The following is a 16,259-nucleotide window of genomic DNA, read 5'->3' as shown; positions in this document are numbered from 1 at the left end:
ACCATCTTAGCCAGGATGGTCTCAATCTCCTGACCTCGTGATCCGCCTGCCTTGGCCTCCCAAACTGCTGGGATTACAGGCATGAGTCACAGCGCCTGGCCTAACTTTTGTATTTTTAGTAAAGACGGGATTTCACCATGTTGGCTAGGCATGTCTCGAACTCCTGACCTCAGGTGATCCACCCACCTTGGCCTCCCAAAGTGCTGGGATTACAGGAATGAGGCACCGTGGCCAGCCCAGGGTCAGCATTTCTTAACGGTAAAGGGAAAAAAGAAACCTAGCAGGCGCCACCTGAACCAAGCAACCCAGTTCAGCATTGCTGGTGATGGGATAAGGTGGCATCGTGTGCCTCCTGATGTGATGCACCAGGAAGGACACAACGTCCCTTCCGTAGCATTCCTGCAAAACATGCTCACCCTGAGTCCACTCATAAAGGGGAAACACCAGATAATCCCACTTTGAGGGACAGCCTGCTGAACATCTAGGCCGTCTTCCACAATGTCAGTGTTGTGAAAGAGATAAAGAGAGGCTGGGAGACAACCTCACATGGGTCTGGCATGATTGAGACAATTGGCAAAGATTGGACATACACTGTATGAGCTAACAGTGTTAGAGCAATAGTGAATCTCCCACACATGATCATCATATTGTGGTTACGTCAGGAAAGCTCCTCGATCTTAAGAGGTACATACTGAAATACTTGGGACCTTGTGTTGTGATGTCTGCAGCTTACACTCGGACAATTCAAAATCTGACTATTATCATAATGAGTAGCAGCCTCTGAGAGGGAGGGAAAATGGCAATGTTAACACCTGGTCCTGGGCTCTCTGCACCACCACGCAGCGGGCAAGAATGAGCACCTTACCAAAGTGGCAGGAAGGGAGCCAAGAAGAAAGAGGTTGGTCCATTGTCTGAGAGAGATTGGCATGAGGCAAAAGTGCCAGATGTGCTTGGCATAAGGAGTATGGAAAACACCAGGCATAGGGATGCCAGGAACCAAAATTGCACCTGATGGCCTCAAGGGCCGTGTTTTTGAAGTCAGTGCTGCTCATCTGCAGAATGGTGAAGTTGCATCTGGAAAATTCAAGCTAGTTACTGAGGATGTTCGGTGCAAAAACAGCCTGACCAGCTTTCATGGAAAAAAAAAAAAAAAAAAGACCATGATCGAAGCTCATATGGTTGTCAAAACTGCAGATGGTCATTTGCCTCATCTGTTCTGTGTTGGTTTTACTAAAACAGTGCAGCAAGCAGAATGGGAAGACCTCTCACAGGCAGCACCGGCAGGCCCGTCAAATCCAGAAAAGATGGCAGAAATCATGGCCCAAGAGGTGCAGACAAATTACTCGAAAGAAGTGGCCCATGAATTGATGCCAGACAGCACTGGGAGAGACACAGAGAAGGCTCCCCGGTCTATCCAGGTATCCTCTCCAGGATGCCTTCCTTAGAAAAGTAAAATGCTTGGGAAGCCCAGGCTTGCAGTGGGAAAACTCAAGCTTCGTGGTGAAGGTCTCTGTCCTGGAAAAGCTACTGGGGATGAGACCGGTGCTAAATGTGAATGAGCTGACAGATATGAGCCCCCAGCCCAACCACCTGTTTAAAATTCAGGCTTTGAATGTTGATAACCAAACTAACATTTGACCCAGCAATCCCCTTACTGGCTGTATGCCCAAAGGAATATAAATTGTTCTGTCATTAAAACACATGCAGGCCGGGCGCAGTGGCTCACACCTGTAATCCCAACACTTGGGAGGCTGAGGTAGGTAGATCACTTGAGGTCAGGAGTTCGAGACCAGCCTGGCCAACATAGTGAAACCCCATCTCTACTAAAAATACAAAAATTAGCCAGGTGTGGTTGCAGGCGCCTATAATCTGAGCTACTTGGGAGGCTAAGGCAGGAGAATCGCTTGAATCCGGGAGGTGGAGGTTGCAGTGTGCTGAGATTGCACCACCTTACTCCAGCCTGGGTGACAGAGCAAGACTCTCTCTCAGAAAAGCAAAACCAAAAACACACGCGTATGTTCATTGCAGCACTATTCACAATAGCAAAGACATGGAATCAATCTAAGTGCCCATCAGTGGTGGACTGGATAAAGAAAATGTGGTCCATGTATACCATGGAATACTATGCAGCCGTAAAAAAGAATGAGACCATGTCCTTTGCAGGAACATGGGTAGAGCTGGAGGCCATTATCCTTAGTAAACTGACCCAGGAACAGAAAACCAAATACCACATGTTCTCACATAAGTTGGAGCTAAACGACGAGAACACATGGACACAAAGGGAAAAAAACAGACACTGAGGCCTATTGGAGGGTAGAGGGTGGAGGGCAGGAGGAGGGAGAGGAGTAGAAAAAATAACAAAATGTTGGGCCAGGTGTGGTGGCTCACACCTGTAATCCCAGCACTTTGGGAGGCCGAGGTGGGTGGATTACTTGAGGTCAGGAGTTTAAGACCAGCCTGGCCAACATGGTGAAACCCTGTCTTTACTAAAAACACAAAAATTAGCTAGGTGTGGTGGCATGTGCCTGTAATCCCAGCTACTTGGGAAGCTGAAGCACGAGAATCACTTGAGCCCAGGAGGCAGAGGGAGATGGTGCCGCTGCACTCCAGCCCGGGCGGCAGAGCAGGACTCCTTCTCAAAAACAAAACAAAGTAACCATCAGGTACCAGGCTTAGTACTTGAGTGGGGAAATTATGTGTACAACAAACCCCCATGACATGAGTTTACCTATAGAAAAAACCTGTACAGGTATCCCTGAACCTATAAGTTTAAAAATAATAAATAAAGCTGACTGAGTGTGGTGGCTCACGCCTGTAATCCCAGCACTTTGGGAGGCCGAGGCAGGTGGATCACGAGATCAAGAGATCGAGACCACGGTGAAACCCCATCTCTACTAAAAATACAAAAAAAAAAAAAAAAAAAATTAGCCGGGCGCAGTGGCAGGCACCTGAGATCCCAGCTACTCGGAAGACTGAGGCAGGAGAATGGCGTGAACCCAGGAGGCGGAGATTGCAGTGAGCCGAGATCACGCCACTGCACTCCAGCCTGGGCGACAAAGCGAGACTCCTTCTCTAAAAAAAATTTTAAAAAAAGTTCCTCAGAGCCTCTAAAGCTGAGAAGATAATGGAACCCTCCCTCCCTGATACCAAAATAAGACCAAAACTAAGCCCAAAATAAGAGGAAGGAAATCTGACAGGGTTTTGAATTCCCCACTGATTACACTACAATATGTTTTCTGAAATACCATGAAGAACATTCTTTGAAAAAAGATATTTTTCTCATGGGTGTGCCCTGGTTTTGTGCTTTTTTTGCTTTGTTTTGTTGTTGAGACGGAGTCTCGCTCTGTCACCCAGGCTGGAATGCAGTGGCATGATCTTGGCTCACTGCAACCTCTGCCTCCCGGGTTCAAGCGATTCTCCTGCTTCAGTCTCCTGAGTAGCTTGGATTACAGGTGCGCGTCACCAAGCCTGGCTAATTTTTTGTAATTTCGGTAGGGATGGGGTTTTACCGTGTTGGCCAGGCTGGTTTTGAACTCTTGACCTCAAGTGATCCACCCGCCTCAGCCTCCCAAAGTGCTGGGAGTATAGGTGTGAGCCACCATGCCTGGCTGGCTTTGCTCTTTTGAGGGACGGTGACAAGGGCATTGCACCCCCATGTCATACAGGACAGCGTTAAAGATGAAAATGAAGCTGACTCTTCCAAGGCTTCCCACAAGCAGGCAGGTGTTGAACCTGGGTTAGTTTGATTTCAAAACTCTTGCTCTCAAATGCTTTGAGTCAAGGACTGACGGGGGTTCAGAGGTGGGACGGGTCCCCCCCCCCCCGGGCTCCTCAGAGGCAGGCATTGTGCTACCTGACGCAGTAGGAGTGGACTTGGGTCTTGTGGGTTGAGGAGGGTTTGGATGAAGATACCCAGGTGGGCAGAGAGCTGAGCACAGTGCTGGAGTGAGGCATGGTGGGGCTGCATGCAGAACCCACAAGAACAGAGCTTGGGAAGAAGGGGTCACACTGGGGAGGGGGAGCCAGGTCCCCAAGGCCATCCTTCTCAGCCCAGGGACCTGAGTGTGTCCTTTGCTGGGACAAGTGGCCGTCTCAGAAGAGGAACGGGCCGGGGGTGGGTAGGGTGGGGGACGGGCTCCTTGTCGGGAACTGACTTCCTCAGCAAGACAAGGGCCCCTGTGGGTTTTCTGTCTGTGTTGTGTGTGGTTTGTCCTCCTCACCCAGAAACGTAACACACTTGGTGAAAGGTGGGATTCGGTGGGCCTTGGAGGTGGGTGTGGTTCACACCTCAAAATGCACAGGTGTGATTCTGCTGAGAAAGAGCAAAAAATATGATGAAAAAGGAAAAAAGAAAAGAGCAGGTGGCTTTGTTGCTGCTCCCAGCAGGGTTGCTGAGCCACCTGAGATGGATGCCCAGACAGCCCTGCTCCAAACCCGAGACAGGCCCCAAATCCCCACAATCCCCAAGCTGCCCCCACACCCCCAAGTCCAAGCCCTCGCTCTGCTGTTCTCCCACCTGGAGTGAGCTGAGTCCTCCCCGAGAAGCATCCTGAATGCCCACCTCTGCCGAGTCCCTGAGGCTTAGATTCTGTGGCCATGCAGCTGAATACCGCTGTGGCCTGGCTACATCTTGGTCCTCCAGGGCGCTGGAAGCACCCGCAAGCTGGGGAGGGGCTGGGACCCCAGGGCCTGGAAGCTTCCTTCCCGCCCCACCTCTGCACTCATCTGGGGGCCACTAGAGCCTTTGTCTCAAAGCCCTGCCCCAGTTCCCCTTCTTGGGACCCTGGGCAAGACAACTGTACTAAGGACATCACTGTCACAAGAAATATTTGTGACCCGAATGACCAATCTTTCCCCCAAAAAAGACGTCCTATGGCTCCTTCCTCAAAAGCAGAGTGGGGTGGAGCAAGGGCGTTCCAGAAAGTGTCTGAGGAGGCTGGGGAAGGCAAGAGGTTTGGGAAGCAGCTGCCGTCCATAGAGTTAGACACTGTCGTGCAGAAGCAGAACTCGGTGAGTGACTCAGGGAACTGTCACGCCGGCCATCCGCGGGGCTTTCCAGCTCTAAAATCCCATCTCTGACCTTGAGTCACGCACAGGTAGCGCCGGGGGAGGTGGGCTGGGGGATCTTGACCCGAAAGCCCAGAATTGCTGGGGTCCAGCTGGGGTCCACAGGCTGCTCTGCGGAGACGTTGCTAGGAGACTCCAGCGACTGACTTAGGGCACCTTCCCCACGGCAACAGCTGGGCAAGGCCCAGGCATCCGCAGAGCTGAAACCACCTACGCGCTGGGCGGAGAAGCTTGGGGCCCTTGTGGATCTGCTAGTGAAGGCTGTGGGACCTCTCTCCTTGGCCTCCTCACTTTTCAAATAGGAAGAAGGAGAATGGGAGGGATTGGCGAATTCTGAGAACCAGGCCTGTTCTCTCAGTCAGGGGTTTTGGGCGCCTCCTCTGCCCCACCCCACCCCACGCGGCGCTTTCTCCTGTCTGTACCAGCTGACTTTCTGATTCTTGGAGATCTTGTGTTTGGGCCGTTCTTGGGAATCTCCAAGGTTATGAAGTCAATCTACACCAGACTGAAACTTCAGTACAAGTCTGTTCTAAGGGTCAGTGCAAATTTTGTTTTTACCCTGCCATGATTTGGAATTAAAAAAAAAATTATCAAAAAGAGAGGCTGGGCACGGTGGCTCATGCCTATAATCCCAGCACTTTGGGAGGCCGAGGCAGGTAGATCACCTGAGGTCAAGAGTTCAAGACTAGCCTGGCCAACATGGTGAAACCCGGTCTCTACTAAAAATACAAAAAAATTAGCCGGGCGTGGTGGTGGCAGCATCTGTGATCCCAGCTACTCGGGAGGCTGAGGCAGGAAAATTGCTTGAACCTGGGAGGCAGAGGTTGCAGTGAGCCGAGATTGCGCCATTGCACTCCAGCCTGGGCAACAGAGTGAGACTCCGTCTCAAAAAAAAAAAAAAAAAAAGAAAGAAAGAAAAGACAAAACCAAGTCTGGACAAGGATGTGGAGAAACAGGAACCTTCATAGATTGCTGGTGGAAATGAAAAATGGTGCAGCAACTTTGGAAAACAGTTGGGCAGTTTCTCTGAAAGCCTAGACGTGGGCCGGGTGTGAGGGCGCACGCCTGTAATCCCAGCTACTTCGGAGGCTGAGGCAGGAGAATGGCTTGAACCCGGGAGGCGGAGGTTGCAGTGAGCTGAGATAGCGCCATTAACCCCAGCCTGGGCGACAAGAGTGAAACTCTGTCTCAAAAAAAAAGGAAGCCTAGACATGAATTTACCATACGACCAGCAATTCTACTGCTAGGTATCCACCAAAGCGAAAAAAACGCCCACATAAAGACCCGTCTGAGGGTGCTCAGAGCAACTTTATCCGCAGTAACCCCAACTGGAAACAACCCAGATGTCCACCAGCGGATGAACGGATAAACGAAATGTGGTTCATCCATACAACGCGGCATGTTTTGGCAACAACACAGATGAAATGCTGAGACACACCGCAGCGTGGACGAAGCTTGAAAACCTTGTGCTAATTAAAGAAAGCCAGACACAGACAATTTCTTTTAGTTTATTTATATGCACTGTTCAGAACAGGCAAATCCATAGAGACAGAAAACAGATGGGTGGCTGCCAGAGGCTGCGGAGGGCGCAGGGCACCCAGGAGCAATTGCTACACTTTTTAAGGAAGGGAACAGAAAGGTCCTAAAACTGGGTTGTGACGATGGCTGTACAACTCCGTCAATTCACTACAAATCTTTGAACTATATGCTTGAAACGCGAATTTTATGATATGCAAATTTTACCTCAATAAGGTTTTGTTTTGTTTTGTTTTTTGAGACAGGGTCTCACTCCGGTTGCCCTGGCTGGAGTGCAGTGGCGCGATCTCGGCTCACTGCAGCCTCAACCTCCCAGGCTCAAGTGATTCTCCCACCTCAGCTTCCCGAGAAGCTGGAACTACAGGCATGTGCCATCACACCTGGCTAATTTTTTTTGTATTTTTTTTTTTTAGTAGAGATGGGGTTTCGCCATGTTAACCAGACTGGTCTCAAACTCCTGGACTCAAGCGATCCACCCACCTCTGCCTCCCAAAGTGTTAGGATTACAGGCGTGAGCCACTGTGCCAAGCCAATAAAGTTGTTTTATTATTTTTTTGTTTTGTTTTGTTTTGTTTTTTTGAGACAGAGTCTCGCTCTGTCACCTGGGCTGGAGTGCAGTGGCACGATCTTGGCTCACTGCAACCTCCACCTCCTGGGTTCAAGCAATTCTCTGCCTCAGCCTCCCGAGTAGCTGGGATTACAGGTGCCCACCACCATGCCAAGCTAATTTTTGTATTTTTAGTAGAGATGGGGTTTCACCATCTTGGCCAGGCAGGTCTTGAACTCCTGACCTCGTGATCCACCCGCCTCAGCCTCCCAAAGTGCTGGGATTACAGGTGTGAGCCACCACACCTGGCCCAATAAAGTTGTTTTAAAAGCATTGCCTGGGCCAGGCACAGTGGCTCACGCCTGCACTTTGGGAGGCCGAGGCAGGTGGATCACCTGAGGTCAGGAGTTCGAGACCAGCCTGGCCAACAGGGTGAAACCCCGTCTCTACTAAAAATACAAACATTAGAGCTGGGCATGGTGGTGCACATCTATAGTCCCAGCTACTTGGGAGGCTAAGGCAGGAGAATCGCTTTATCCCAAAAGGTGGAGGTTGCAGTGAGCTGAGATTGCACTACTGCATTCCAGCCTGGGCAACAGAGCAAGACCGCATCTTAAAAAAAAAAAAAAAGAAAAGAAAAAAGAAATAAAAAATTTTCAGCCAGGCGCGGTAGTGTGTGCTTATAGTCCCAGCTACTCAGGAGGCTGATGTGGGAGGATCAGCTGAGCCCGGGAGGTTGAGGCTGCAGTGCGCTATGATTGTGCCACTGTACTCCAGCCTGGGCGACAGCGTAAGACTCTATCAGGAAGAAAGAGAGAGAGATAAAGAGAGAAGAGAGAGCGAAAGAGGAAGAAGGAAGGAAGGAATGGAGGGAGGGAGGGAGGGAACGGGAAAGGAAAGGAAGAAGGGAGGGAGGGAGGAAGGGGCCAGGCGTGGTGGCGTGCGCCTGTAATCCCAGACACTCAGGAGGCTGAGGCATGAGAATTGCTTGAATCTGGGAGGCGGAGGTTGCAGTGAGCCAAGATCATGCCATTGCCCTCCATCCTGGGAGACAGAGTGAGACGCTGTCTCAAAAAAAAAAAAAAAAAAAAAAAAAAAAAAAAAAGATAAGGAAGAAAGTGCAGGAAGTAAGAACGCCATGGTGACGGAAGAAACAAGGGCTTGTGGGCCACCTTGACCCCAGGCTCTCTCTGTCCCTGCTCAATCCCTGTCCACCTCCCCACCCCCTAAGATAGAACAGGCACCCCTATGTGAGGGCACAGGTGTGCACAGCCAGGACGGGTGGGGGTGGCCTTTGTAGAATGTGCTGGCAGGGGGCGGTGGCAGAATGTGGATGGGGGCATGCCCCTCTTGCTGGCCTCAACCCCTGTGCGGCTCAGCCTCAGGGACAGCGTTCCAGGCAGGTGCACTTGGCCCTCTGCACGAATCCGCCTACCAGTGCAGCATTGGCCAGCGTCAGGATGGCACCTGTCGGGAATTCTTTCCTGATGGCAAGGTTTGCAACTTCCCCGGGAACCAGCACCCGATCCCAGATAGCCAAGCCAGACATGCTCCCCACGAAGGCCTCGGAGCTGTCAAATCCGCCCCCCACGCTGTCTTGTTCCTGACCCAGCACGAGGGACCCTCCGGGGGGGATCTCATAGCCCTCCCTGAAGCGGGAGCCTGTGGCCACCAGCCTGCGATCCACGTGGAGCCAGTACCTGCCCTGGGTGGACGTCCAGATGACACAGATGTGGTGCCACTGGCCGTCCAGCAGCGGCTGCAAGGGCAGCTCCCTGAAGGCCGGGTCCCCGATCACGAAGTGGATGGATCCAGGCAGCAGGGAGTCTCGGCCGTGCAGCACCAGCTTGTTGTCATTGTCCTCGGTGGCGTAGGACAGGAGGGTGCCCAGGTGGCCGGAGGCCGTGCGGACCCAGCTGCAGAAGGACAGGGCTCGCAGGGCAGTGACGAAGCCAGGGCTGAGGAAGACCACGTTCTTGGTGGAGGCGTTTGGGAAAACGAGGGTGGGGCCCACGCCGCAAACTAGAAACAGAGGAGGAGGGTCAGCCCCTTGCAGGAGGCCGAGCAGGAGCATCCAGAAGCACTCGTGCTGTGGACGCCGGGCCTCCCACTCCCAGCTGCCACCCTTCACGGAGCACTGACTCTGCGCTGGCCCTGCCGATGGCTCCCCTGCAGCGTCTCCTTCACCCTCTTGATGGGATCACCCCAGTTCCACAGGCGGGCAGACGGAACGTGAGGGCCATACTCGGGAGTGGTGGGGTCCCGCTGGGAGCCCTAGCTGTTGGCCCACCCAGCTGAGCCAGCGCCCCTCGCTGCCAGGGAGTCTCCGCACCAGCTGAGCCAGCGCCCCTCGCTGCCAGGGAGTCTCCGCACCAGCTGAGCCAGCGCCCCTCGCTGCCAGGGAATCTCTGCAAATTTCATGACTCACAACAGCACAGGTTTAGTGTTAAACGTTTCTGGAGGTCACAAGGCCAACACGGTCTCCCAGGGCTCAAATCAGGTGTGGGCGGGGCTGGTTCCTCTGGCGGCTCCAGGAGAAACCATCTCCCGCCCTTTCCAGCTTCCAGAGGCGCCTGCACCCCTCGGCGTGGGGCCTCCTTGTCTGCGCATCCTGCCACCTCTGCTTCTGCCCTCGTGCCCTCCTCTGTGTTCCTCCTGCCTCCCCTTAGAAAGCCTCTGTGATGATGGCAGGCCCCCCGGATGATCCAAGACCCTCTCCCCATCTCCCAGCCCCTAAGTGAATCTCTTTTGAGAAGCCTTTTATGGGGGGCCTGGTCTAAGGAGGAGCTGGAGGGAAGCTTGGCCATGAACTGGGAGCTGGTGGTACTTACTCTCTCCTGGTCCCTGGGGGGACCATGCCTGCTGCCGAGGGTCTCTTGGGGCTGTGGCCGTCCCACTGAGTACCCGATGGCTGCCTGAGGCTGGGGGCTCCTGCCTCCCATGGAGAGGGGCTGAGGAGTCCTGCGGGGGGCCCCTGTGCTCAGATGCAGCTCGCAGCTCCTGCCTGTCCCTCTGAAGCGTCAGGGAGCTCGGGCCCAGCTCCTCAGGCTGGGTTGGGGTTGGGACCAGGGTCGGCCCGAGGGCTGCAGTGCCAGGGTGGGCCACGGGCAGCCGCCCCTCCAGAGCAGCCAGCCTGGCGCCCTGGCTGTGGATGAGGCCCTCCAGGCGTGCCAGTGAGTCCCGCAGGACATCCCTCTGGGCCTTCTGCGCCTTCCTCTCCTGGGCCCGCTGCTGGCTCCTCTCGCCCAGGGCGAGGTCCAAGGTCCGCAGCCGCGTGTCTACTTTCCGGCTTCGGCGCTGCGTCTTCCTCACCCAGGCCTTGAGCTGCGCCAGCTCCCCCTGCACCGAGGCCTGTGACCGGTTGACTGCCTGAGCCACAGCCCGGCTCTCTTCCGCCAGGCTCCGGAACCGGGCGTCAACATCGTAGGACACGTTGTAGTTGCTGGCGATGCTCTGCAGGTGTGTCCAGGTCACCTCCTGGAATCTCCGGAACTGTAAGGAGGACATGGTGATGATGGGGCGGGCCGGGCCGGCTGGGAGGGACGGGAAAGGCTCTGCCCTCTCACGTTGGGAGCAGTGGCTGCGTGCCCGGCCCACGGCCAGCACTGGCTCTCTGCCCACCGATTTGATCCCCACTGCAATGCCGTGAGATGTGGTGGATGCCAAGGACTGAACCCAGGCCATGCAGCTGCACCACGTGGGGTGTGGACTCCAGGCCCACAGCTGGGGCTCTGATCCCCAGCGCTTACCCCATAACCACCAGCAAGTCACTTCCCCCCGTGATTCCAGCTCCTGCCTGTGAGCGGGGGACGGCAAGGTGGCCTCACGAGCGCTTTACAAGGCCCAAACAGGAAGCACCCAGCGCAGGCCCGACAGGCACATGGCACTCCGGAACTGTCCATGGACCCCGCGTGGGAGTCCGGGAGGCTGTCCACACCCTCTGCCTCAAGGCTGACCTGTGACCTCCCAGTTTCCACTCATGACACTACCTGGCCCCCATGGCCCCCAGTTCCCCCAACTTCCTTCCAGACCCTCTTCTAGCCCCTGGCCCCACCTGACCGCCACATGTTACGAGGCTTGTGTCCTGTGTGAGCGGAGCCCAGCTCAGCTCTTCCCTGGTGTCCATCCGCGGGTGAAATAATCTCCACGGATGGTAAGAGCGTCACACGCTGTGTTCGTGTCCGCCAAGCCCTGATGTTTACCACTCTGCTTCTGTCACATCTGTCTTCCATCTGCTGCCAATTTAAAAACCCGACCGCGCCATGTCAGGGTGTAACTTGCCTGTTCCTCCAGTCTACGGAGCCTCTCGAGAAACGGTTTCCTGGGCCCCACTGGGGCGGCTGCCTGCGATGAAGCCCCATGTAGATATATAGGCACAAAAACGAGGAAGAAAGACAAGGTCTTCCTCCACAAGCAACCCATCCGGAGAGACGGCGAGGCCCCAGCGGTCTCCCTCCAGCTGCAGGAGAGGGTGAAAGTGGCTCTGTGGGTCTGTCTGGTGTCTCGTCCCCCCAGCTCTCCTGTTGAGTGGTTTTCCTTCTTTGGCCCTGCCTGGATGTCAGGCTCTTCCTGCCGCCTCCATGAAAGGCATCTGCCTTCAAGCCAGTGGGCTCTAAGACTTGCAGGTTCCCAAGGAGACAAGCTTAAAACAGATGCAAACAGTTTCTTTGAAGAATCATTCAGCTGGGTGCATGCCCGCGGGCGGGAGGTGATGGCTTTAACAGGAGCGCACGGACTTGTGCTCCAGAGAAGTCGAAGCAAGACAGGGAACCGACGGCGGCTGGGGAGTCAACAGAGCCAGGTCTGCACGGGCACCCGTCACCCAGGCCATGCACGGCTGCATCCTGGGAGGCCCCGTCTCTCTCAGTAAAGCAACGGAAATGTGACTGGGAGCCACCTTAATTTATTATTATTATTATTTGAGATGGAGTCTCGTTCTGTTACCTAAGCTAGAGTGCAATGGCGCAATCTCACGTCACTGCAACCTCCGCCTCCCCGGTTCAAGCGATTCTCCTGCCTCAGCCTCCTGCCTCCCGAGTAGCTGGGATTACAGGCGCGCTGTACCATGCCTGGCTAATTTTAGTATTTTTAGTAGAGACGGGGTTTCACCATGTTGGTCAGGTTGGTCTCAAACTTCTGACTTCATGATCCGCCCACCTCAGCCTCCCTAAGTGTTGGGATTACAGGCGTGAGCCACTGCACATGGCCAATTAATTAATTTTTTTTTTTTTTTGAGACGGAGTCTCGCTCTGTTACCCAGGCTGGAGTGCAGTGGCGCAATCTTGGCTCACTGCAAGCTCCGCCTCCCGGGTTCACGCCATTCTCCTGCCTCAGCCTCTCCGAGTAGCTGGGACTACAGGTGCCCGCCACCATGCCCGGCTAATTTTTTGTATTTTTAGTGGAGACGGGGTTTCACCATGGTCTCAATCTCCTGACCTCATGATCCGCCCGCCTCGGCCTCCCAAAGTGCTGGGATTACAAGCGTGAGCCATCGCGCTCGACCTAATTAATTTTTTTGTGACGGAGTCTCCTTCTGTCACCCAGGCTGGAGTGCAGTGGTGTGATCTCGCGCCACCACAAGCTCCGCCTCCTGGGTTTAACGGATTCTCCTGCCTCAGCCTCCCAAGTAGCTGGGATTACAGGTGTGTGCCGCCACACCCGGGTAATTTTTGTATTTTTAGTAGAGACGGGGTTTTGCCACGTGGGCCAGGCTGGTCTCAAACTCCTGGCCTCAGGTGATCCACCCACTGTGGCCTCCCAAAATGCTGGGATTACAGGCGTGCGCCACCGCACCTGGCCAATTTTTGTATTTTTAGTAGAGACGGGGTTGCCCCATGTGGGCCAGGCTGGTATTTTTGGTTACAGTTTGTGTACTGGCTTGAATGAGACCCTCCTAAAAACACAGATAAGCCCCAGGCAGGCCTTATGTGGAAAAGGGTCTCTGCGGATGTCATGAAGGATTTTGAGATGAGACCATCCTGCATTATCCAGGTGGCCCTAAAGCCGATGACAGGAGTATAAGAGACAGAGGAGAGGCACAGAGGACACGGCCTGTGAAGATGGGGCAGAGACTGGGGTGACGCTGCCACGAGGAGCCCCCGGAGCCCCCAGAAGCTGGAAGAGGTAAAGTGGGACCGCCCGCCAAGCCTTCGAGGGAATGTTCACCTTGACTTCAGACTTCCAGCCCCCAGAACTGTGATAGGACTCATTTCTGTTGTTTTAAGCCACCCAGCTCACGGGAATAAGGTCATCCACGAAGTTGTCCCAGTGAGGGCATCCATCATTCCTAAGGTGGCATGAGCCCAGAGGGTGCCAAGCCAGGGAATCATCAGTGGCCCCCAGGCTCCCCTTGTCAAGTGTCAGAACACCATGGACATGGAGAAGATGCAGAAAGCATCAGAGAGAAAATCCTGGGCATATGCACGGGGTTGGGGCCTTAGGCCCCGGGGGACTGGCGGCCACCATGATAGCGACGCTGGCACCACACACAGAGCGGCAGATCTCGCAGCTTCCAACTGACAATGAGTTCCATTTATTTAGGTATTTATTTTATTTTGGTAGAGACGGGTCTTGCTATGTTGCCAGACTGTTCTCAAACACTCCTGGGCTCAAGCGATTCTCCCGCCTCAGCCTAGCCAAAGTGCTGGGTTTACTGGCATGTGCCACTCAGCCTGCCTGATTTCCATTTAAAGTCGTGGGTTGAGGCCGGGTGTGGTGGCTCTCACCTGTAATCCCAGCACTTTGTGAGGTCAAGGTGGACAGATCACTTGAGTCCAGGAGTTCGAGACCAGGCTGGGCAACATGGCAAAACCCCGTCTCTACTAAAATTACAAAAATTAGCCAGACGTGGTGGTGTGCACCTGCAGTCCCAGCTACTTGGAAGGCTTAGGCGGGAGGACCGCCTGAGCCCGGGAGACGGAGGTTGCAGTGAGCTGAAATCGCGCCACTGCACTCCAGCCTGGGTGACAGAGCAAAGAATAAAGAGATTTTCAGATACACAAAGGCTTGAGAAATTTGCCTTCCATGCACCCACTGTTGGATGCGGGGCTTCAGGGAAAGAAGGGAATAGGGAAGGAGGGAGCTGCCGTGGGCACTGGCGAGGGCTGGAACCCAGCAGCGGACGGAGGAGGAGTTTCCGGGATGATGGCATGCTGCCCACACCACATCCCATCCATCAGCTCTGCCTGCAGAGACATGCCCTGAGTTCAGCTGCTTCTCTACACCCCCATTCCGCCCCAAGCTCATCCTCACAATGGCCACCTAGTCTCCGCGTCCGTGTCGCCCCCTACCGTCTGCTGTCCTAACTGCACCAGCATGGACCCATGCCTTCAATGCCTCCAGGAGCTGCCACATAAGCAAAATCTTAGCGCCTGCCAGGGCCTTCTGTGGCCCGGCCCAGGGCCTCACTCCCTCCAGGCCTCACCCCTCCATCTGCCTCCGTCAGCTCCACCTCCCGGGCCACAGTTGCGGCCTCAGGCCTTCGCACCTGCCGTTTTCCTGCCAGTGAGCCTCTTCCCTGGCTGTCACCACATTCAGGGTTCCGCTCTAAGGTCTTCTGTTCAGAGCTCTCACCTTACTTAAGACAGCACCCACTGCTCTCTGGCTCTTCTTTTCTTTCTTTTTTTTTTGGAGGAGCCTTGTTCTGTCACCCAGGCTGGAGTTCAATGGCACGATCACCACTCACTGCAACCTCTGCCTCCTGGGTTCATGCAATTCTCCTGCCTCAGCCTCCCAAGTAGTTGGGATCACAGGAACGTGCCACCATGCCCAACTAATTTTTGTATTATTATTATTTTTTTTTTTTAGTAGAGACGGAGTTTCACCATGTTGGCCAGGCTGGTCTTGAACTCCTGACCTTGTGACCCACCCATCTCGGCCTCCTTAAGTGCTGGGATTAGAGGTGTGAACCACTGCGCCCAGCCACTGGCTCTTATTTTCTTACCCTGCCGGTTTTTTATTTTGATTCCTTTTTTTTTTTTTTTTGAAACAGGGTCTTGCTCTGTTGTCCAGGCTGGAGTGCAGTGGCAGTGAACATGGCTCACTGCAGCCTCAACCTCCCGGGCTCAAGCCATCCTCCCACCTCAGCCTCCCGAGTAACCGGGATCACAGGCTCATGACACCGTGCCTGACTAATTTTTAAATTTTTTGTAGAGACAGGGTCTCACTATTTTGCCCAGTCTTGAACTTCTGGGCCCAAATGATTATCCCACCTCAGCTTCCCAGTGTTGGAATTACTGGCGTGAGCCACCAGGCCCAGCCTTTGCCAGTTTTTGTGCTCGAGGCCTGTCACCTGGCATATTTCGTATGTACTTTATCTGTTCCCCCGATAGGTGAGCAGGAACTTTGCATCACTTGTTGCTCAGAGGGCTTGGTGCACCAAGCAGGCATTTAATCAATGTTTGTTGAATGGATAACTGTTCCCCAGCTTTTCCCACATCCATCGCTGCTGAAATGGCGCCTCCTTAGGTGTCTTCCTGGATTGCCCCCTCCACAAAGTTGAAGCCCCCCACACTCCGGTGCGGTTTACAGAAGGCGCTGCATGTTGTAAATGTTCAGTGTCCGGCTGTCCAGCCTGGCGGCCACAGCCACAGGTACTACCGAGCCCTTGAGATGGGGCTAGTGCTACTAAGGAACTGGACTTACTTAACTTCAGTTAATTTACAGAGCCACATGCGTCTAGCGCTTACCCTACTGGTCGCAGTTTTTATTCCATGACGGAGCCGCATTTGTTCGTATCTGACATGGTCTCAACTGTTCTTTTACTTCCTTGTGTACCGTGCGTTTCCCTTACTGGCCTCTGACCCTTGAAAGCAGGGCCTTGCACTCCGGGAAGACGAGCCAGGCCTGTCTTGGTAAACATCTGACGTAGAGCGAACGCTCGGCGTTCTGGAGAGAATGTGGGACCCGGGACGGAGGGAAGAGACGGCTGACATCACTCCAGGGTAGGAAGGACCGAGATGGGAGAAACTAAGGCGAGGACCCACCACCCGGGCGCAGCGAACCCAGCTCGCAGCCACGTGGGGGAAGCGCAGCCCCGCCCTCAGGCCCCGCCCCACGCAAAGCCCCACCCACACGTCAGGCCCCGCCCGCCCACCGGCCCCGCCCCCGC

The 16,259-nt window shown here is 54.4% G+C and overlaps 1 protein-coding gene across 1 annotated transcript; it reads right to left on the bottom strand.

The window, feature by feature from the left end:
* Positions 1-7,600: 7,600 nt before the first annotated feature.
* PTX4 (pentraxin 4) lies at positions 7,601-11,946 on the bottom strand. The gene is made up of 3 exons (XM_055243145.2): positions 11,432-11,946; positions 9,982-10,642; positions 7,601-9,172 (listed from the first exon to the last, which is right to left on the bottom strand). The coding sequence occupies exons 1-3, from the start codon at positions 11,570-11,572 to the stop codon at positions 8,532-8,534; spliced, it is 1,443 nt and encodes a 480-aa protein (XP_055099120.1). The 5' UTR covers positions 11,573-11,946; the 3' UTR covers positions 7,601-8,531.
* Between the last annotated feature and the right edge of the window lie 4,313 nt (positions 11,947-16,259).

Source organism: Symphalangus syndactylus, chromosome 14, assembly GCF_028878055.3.
Source record: "Symphalangus syndactylus isolate Jambi chromosome 14, NHGRI_mSymSyn1-v2.1_pri, whole genome shotgun sequence".
Classification (NCBI taxonomy): domain Eukaryota; kingdom Metazoa; phylum Chordata; class Mammalia; order Primates; family Hylobatidae; genus Symphalangus; species Symphalangus syndactylus.
This window is presented reverse-complemented; position numbering and strand designations above follow the sequence as displayed.